At 34.2% G+C, this 7,154-nt stretch overlaps 1 protein-coding gene across 4 annotated transcripts in view; it reads left to right on the plus strand.

Annotated features, from left to right (window-relative positions):
* Nucleotides 1–5,517, plus strand: part of LOC105332809 (epithelial cell-transforming sequence 2 oncogene-like) — a 35,581-nt gene extending 30,064 nt beyond the window's left edge. For all 4 annotated transcript variants that reach the window (XM_011435528.4, XM_066072141.1, XM_011435529.4 and 1 more), the window contains one exon: nt 4,157–5,517. In XM_011435528.4, the coding sequence (XP_011433830.3) occupies nt 4,157–4,287 (131 nt within the window). In that variant the 3' untranslated portion in view covers nt 4,288–5,517. The remainder of the gene's footprint in view (nt 1–4,156) is intronic.
* Nucleotides 5,518–7,154: the final 1,637 nt, after the last annotated feature.

Consider the following 7,154-nt stretch of genomic DNA (forward strand, 5'->3'; position numbering starts at 1 on the left):
CCAACTTTTCTTGTTATCGGCTGTCCAAGGCAATGCCCGAGTTTTAAAGGCCGAGTTTTTATTTAGAGGTGGGCTCTGGTTGGTGGAAGTTTGTTATCTGGTCAGCGGTATTATGTGAACATGGTCAACATGGTTAAACACCCCAATACTGAGATAGCCCTGGCCTCTCGTGGTCTGTACAAACAATGGGCAGCTTTGATGAGGACCTGAATTTGTTTGTCTAATCTCGAGGTTATCCAATGAAGAGCTTCAGTTTGATAGATGTTGAGAAGTGGGTAGTTTGCAAGTGAAGAAAAAATTGTGTCCATTTTTTTCCCGGTTTACCCTAATAAAGGTCAGCCCATAAAAATGCCAGCCTTTAAATGCTAACTTTATAGTTAATTATTTACTCTTTAATAGCATTTTTTTTTATCAACTGTGCTGCCTCAAGGTTGCAGATTCAAGGTTTTTCAATTATAACAATGTGGAATCTACTGGCCTTGAATTTTTGGGAGTCAAGTAATTCGTTTTTTTTGTTTTGCACACTTTGAAGTTCTTGGCATAGAAAAGTTCTATGAGGAGAACAGAGCATATTTGGAGAGTGTGTTTATATATTCTCTGAATCCAAGGGATGCTTACATCAAATTAACACTCACCCTTCTCCAAAAATCATGCTCCAACATGTTATGTAACAACGTTTTGGTGTCAGCCTTGAACACAATGCGGTGCAGACAATAAAGCCCCGGCCAAAAAAAAAATACCAAGGCTACAGTTAACAAAATGGTTTGCACCCAGCTAGTGCTTCTAATCTTTCTTCAATTTACTGCTTTGACAGCCATTGTATTAAGATTTTAAATAGAAATGTTATCATTCAGATTTATTTGTACTCCATAGCATGGTTGGAGGAGGGAAAAAAATTGCCCTTTTTAGTTTGTTGGCAACCTCTCCGAGTGACTTCAAATTGACCCCAAAGTAAACCTCTCCCCTAATGGCTAATGTAGATATTGTATGAACAACATGTATGAAAAATCGCATTTCCCAAAACTCGAACACCCCTCATTAATCATTGGTTATTAAGGACAGCGTAATGTTATAGCAGGTTAGGCATTATATGGAGAATATCTTTTAAAGAGTGTTGACACTTCACATTTAGAATGGCAAATGTAGTTTAAAATTCTGAGGGCTTTTTAAAAATATTCATCCACAGATGACCTTTATTTATTGCAGCCAAATTTTGTTGTTTCATTACCATCATTTACACAAGACAGGAATTTTTCATATTAAGAGTGCTGAGATTTTTCATTTGCTTACTATAGCACCAGAGGGAAATTTAGTGAAAACCAGCATTTAGATGTGAGTCAGCGACTGCTCATACTAGATCAGCTGATTGTAGAATCAGCTGAGAGCACAGATTATATGAATCCAATGTAGGGACAAAAGAAAATCTGCTTTCTTCTATAGATCTGATGTAATAGTGGCTATAATTCCTATGTACATGTATGCCTGTCTGCATGTAGGGTATGAATAACAGAGATAAGGACATGCAGGTGTAAACCTGGGCTGTTAGACAAAGAGCTGAGTTGGCATTCTTACCTGGAGGTTACCTGTAATTTTAATTTACAGAGATGTAAACCCCCGGTCAGGGACATTTCCCTAAATGATTGTTTGAACAAACTAATAAAAAAAATCACCATGAAGAGAGCAGCAAAGAGCTGCGATTGATAGAGGGTTGATGAATCACACAGGTGAAAATGTCGGAACCAGGGGTCCCCCGCAAGTGGAGTTGAGAGTGTGCGAGTTGGGTGAACGGTTAAAACTCTTGAAAACGATCATAAATCTGCAAAGGTGCTTGTCTTTGTTGTGGATCAAAAATGGGAAGAAAATATCTGGTATTCAATATACAGAGAAATGCTTGGTGTAGTGAGATAAAGTGGAGCTTTAAAATGCTTAGTTTTCAGTTTAGTAGTAAAATTATGTGATTCAATACATCAGTCATTTTCTTATTCACTTTTATTTGCATGGTTCTGCATTGAAGAACTTGTAATTTTACACACTATTAAGAAGATACATGTAATCATACAGGGGATTACCACAGCTGAATTCAGACACCAATACAATTCTATGTTGTGAATGTGTCATAGGATTAAATGAATGACTAAGTGTACAAATCAAAGTTTTACACGTCAACTCAGCAGTTTTTCAGCTCACCTGATCTGAAGGCTTATATTGTCAGAGATTCTCTGATGAAAATGTCTCGTCATCAGTATTGAATAGTTGTGACATATTCGTCTTCTCTTTAGAACCACTTGTGTAAAGCAACGGAGAGTAAATTTTATAGGGGGGGGGGGGGGGGGGTAAATTGAAGGGAAGATTATTTTTTTTAAACCTAAATATTACATGGTCGGTGGTTCTGTTTAAAAAATCTCCTTCCCAAGAACCATTGCACCATCAATGTCAATATTAGGATGAAAGCCATTAGTTACGGTATATATTGGAGATTGAAAGTATTGAAAGCATTAGTTCAAGTCAAATATTGGGGCCCTAAATGGAGGCACGCAAATTTTAACATTTAGATATATTAGGGAAAAGCTTTGAAAATAAATCTCAAACGTAACAATTTTTATCAAGGATACAGTTTTTGACATCATAATGAAATGTGTCCTGATGTAATGCAGATTCAAAATGGTGCATGCATGATGTGGTGCCCAAAGTAGGCGGTGCAAAATTCAGCTGTTTGCTATAATTTGTTCTTTTACTAGATGTATGCAAACATCCTGATATAGTTTGTGCTCAGATTCTTAAACCTATAATGGGCCCATTTGAATAATTCAAAGTTACAAAATGGGATTTCATCATCTCAAAAACTTTTATCATTATTAAATAAATACTTTGGAATGCTGTTCTAAAAGGATAACAATTCAAATATACTGATTCATGATCTACAAGACCCAGTATCTCAGGACAATTAGAATTTGAAGTTTTATGAAAGAACAATTAATACATGTATAGAGTTGTGAAAAATATGGAAACAGTTACATTAAACTCAGTTCATGGGCCTCTTAATTATATTTTGGATAGCTCAAAATATTGAATACCTGTGATCAGCTATGGTATCTCTATAACAAGTGCTCATACAGTAGATTTAGCAATATACGATATGCCTTTGGTCCCTTGGTGTGTGGACCAATAGATGAGTAGGTGTATTTTAAGGTACCGGTACAACTGTACTTCAATGTGAACTCCTGTTTTGTGGGGGTTTTTTCATTGACATTTAACCCAGTTTAGATTTTTCTTATGACTTAATTTACTTTAAAAATGGCTGATCCATGGATTTAATCCTCAATTTAAGTTGAGCAATAGAGTTTAGTGGGTCTGAGTTGGAGTTTATAGATCTTCTGCTGCAATTTAAATTGTATAGTATCAAATTTCACTATTGTCTTATGCAGAATGATTAAATCTTCCAACAAACCAATTTCTTGATGCAATTATATGACAGTGGACAATGTGTTTGTCATTTCTGTGCAGAGTTGAGAGAATATCTAGTACTGCTACATGGCGCTGGGTGTACCAGTAAGCTAATTACTTGTAACAAAGATTTGTGGTCTTGCCCTGAGCGTGGAGGTTAATTAGACATTGCTGTGACCCTTTTAATGCCCAGTGTCATAGAATATGACCAGAGCTTATAGTTTTACTGTTTTTGACCATAAAAACATTTACTCCAATCACACTCTTTTGGAATAGGTCCCATTTTGCTGACTGTAATTGTGTATACATGTATTGGGTTAATATTTGATTTGTGGCTGTTTTTGAAATTTGGATAACTTATTTTATAGATTTATAAACTTACAAAAGGGTATAAGGACTTGTTTGATGTAAGGCTAGTCCCTGGTATCATCTACAGACGAGTGACTGGTATCATATACAGACGAGTGACAATGTGGCTGTTAAAATTGGTCTGCTCTGTTAAAACTGTTGAAATCAAAAGAGTCTTTATACATGTATGTTGAGTTAATTTTGGGAATGACCATGTACATGTACTACATGTTTTATTGAATGAGGTTCTGTGAAAAGAAGAAACTTAATGATATGCAAGATGAATGAAGCTTGCTTAAAAAATGTCTGCATGGAGTGAAGACATTTTATTTCAGAATCTACATTTATTTCCCTCTGTTTGCAGATATACGCTACGGATTTAAGCTGGAAACTCCAAAGAGAGCTCTTCACTGTTCGGTGGAATCGGAGGAAGAAAAGTTCAATTGGATCAGCCTCCTGGAGCAGGCCATTCGTTCCGCCATAGATATACAGTGATGTCATCATTTGACTTAAAACACCCAGTGTCCTTGAAGCACTGCCCCAATCAATGAACTTATATTTAGAAAAACTCCTAGCTATAGCTTTAAATTATATTAATAAGCATTGTTTTACACACATATAATTTATACATGTTGTAATAGAGTTTTCTTTTTACATTTTTTTACCATATTTTTTATTTTCATCTTTATATTGTTTAATGTATGATCATTGAAAAATATATATGTATTTACATCCATCTGTGATATATAGGACATAATTTTTTTTTCTTTCTTTTCTTTTACTTTTGCTTATGATGGTAGTATGCCAGTCTCAATGAATATCTTGCGTGTACTCATCACATTTCGTGAATCAGTTCATATGCTGATAAAAGAAAATGCTGGACGTCAAGAAATATTTGCAGAAATCTGGCTGAAGTTTATGACTAAGAACATATGAATTCAGTGCTATCATTTGAAAGCTTAAAATTGATTTGATCTGTTTTTGTAGAGAGTGGAGAAATGCCCCATTTTTCAGAGAGAAAACAATATCAAAAGGGAGATAGGTCTTTTATTCTGATTTGTTATCAAGAATACTCTCAGATGTTTCAGTTACTAAATATTTGCACAGTTATTGTGATAAAATGTAAAATGTTTGTAAATCCATGGGTGTTTTTTTTTTTGTTTTTTAGATTTCTTTGTTTCTTTTTCGTTTGTAGTTTTACCTCATAAAACAAAATTGTCTTTCTACTGTTGTTACCAGCTGTGTTTTTGCCACAGTAACCCCCCACCTTGATGTTTCAATGTAGCCCTCTCTGATTTTTTTATTTGACGTTTTCTGGAGAGGAGCCCTAAAAGAAATAATTAATCGGGAGAGGGCTACATTATAGCAGCTACCCCCTCCGTCCTTTAATTGTTAAAGTTGTGTGCCAGGATTTTTTTTCTTTGGCCATGTTTGAGAGATACTGTTAATTATGTGTTATTATGGAACTTTTTTTAGACATACAAATTATGTATACACTTGTTGGTGTGTTGATTTGGGACCATCCCAATGTTGTTCGTCCATTTTTACGTTAGCCATAAAGTGCAAATCTGCCCTGTTCACTTGTTAAGAGCAGTTTTATAGAATAGTGACAGTTATGGGTTTTTTGTCATGGTAAGCATAAATCCATCCATTTGGATATTTTCCTGTTTGGCTTTTATTGTTGACTATACTTTTAAAGTAGATATTAAATCAAATATTGCATAATTATCACTTGTTGTTGCTTTAGTTTGACAGATAATTACCAGAATTTGGTTTCATTTGTCTGGCATTTGGAAACAGAAATCCTCACATTTTCCAGTCGTGCTATATGATTTTATAATGTTAAGTATTTAATTAGTAAAATAATCCTTAAAGACCTTAATGCTCTCTGTTTATTCCTAATTAAACATGAAGAATTAATATCTGAAAAAAAATCGAGCATTCCTGGTGGATTTTAAAACCTTGCTATTTATAAGAGTTGAGACTAAGGAATTAGGATAAAACTTCCGAGTTTGCAATTTCATATTCTAGCGATTTGATACAAGACAGCAGGATCGTGGAATTAAGTACTTGTGTAAAATGTGTGCTATTGTTTATTACAATGCTATTTTGATCATTGCTATAGGAAAATATCTAGAGTATATATATATATATATGCACTTAACATTGTCTTTTATAAACCAGATTTATATCTGGAAAGCTTTTGTGTATAAGGGTGTACTTCCCAGTGTGAATCTGGTTGATACATGCTGTTATACAGATTTGAAATTTTTTTTTAAATTTTGTATTCTGCTAATATTTGTGCATGATTTAAAACTGTCTTTGAATGGTAAACATAACAGTATAGCTCCTCTCTGACACAAGGAAAACTGATAAACATGTGCATGCTGTTCCAGTCTTGATTTAGAATGAGCTACATGTAAATTTGATAAAATCTTTGTGACGAGGTCCAAAGTGATATCTAGTTTAGCTGCTAAGCACACCGATATGTACAGTAGTTTGTGATATCAAAACTAATAGCTATTCCCTCACTCCTTTATTCCTCAGCGTTTAATATGATATCTAGATATATTTCTTCAAAACACTTGATGTTATAAATATATACATGTAATTTGAGAACCAGAAATAATTTACTCCTCACACTTTGTATTTGTGATTGTGTATTTATTGGATGTGTGGACTTCTATTGCTGTATTAGTACATGTGAAACTTGTATGCTGATCGAATAGTTGGTAATATAAAAGCACTTAAATCAGAATCTAATTATGTAGATTTCAATAAAGTTTACTTTTATTTTTACAAATGAGTTTTTGTATTAATTTTATGATAAGATTTACAGTTTATATATGAACATAAAATTGTTCATATTCTCATGTGCAACTTGAAGGAAATTAAAATGGGATTTGTGAATGGGATCGGAATTATAAGGATTGTCAACCAATTACTGAAGGATGAAACATGATTTTTTTTTGTTGCGGCTTGCTGTAATCTGCTCTGGTATTGAATACACACAAGAAAAAAATTTGCTTATCAGATGGACATGAAGAAAAAACTCGATTAATATCTGCTTTGTAAATTGGATGGCAGAAAACTACTATTGGTGAAGTACCCCATCCTCACAATGTCAGGGGTCCTGAGTCCACTTGTGGCCGTGGGACGGCCACGAGTGGACTCAGGACCCCTGACATTGTGAGGATGGAAGTACGCATATACATGTATTTACAATGGACAATTGATTCATTGAAGGCAGATAAAGTGTTGAAAATTTAAAAAGTAGGTCAGATTTTAAACTTCGAGATCCTTCCAGAAGATACTGATGGAACAGCTAGTAGTATTAAGCAAGTTGCAACCTGTAAGTTTGT

Source organism: Magallana gigas, chromosome 9, assembly GCF_963853765.1.
Source record: "Magallana gigas chromosome 9, xbMagGiga1.1, whole genome shotgun sequence".
Taxonomy (NCBI): Eukaryota; Metazoa; Mollusca; class Bivalvia; order Ostreida; family Ostreidae; genus Magallana; species Magallana gigas.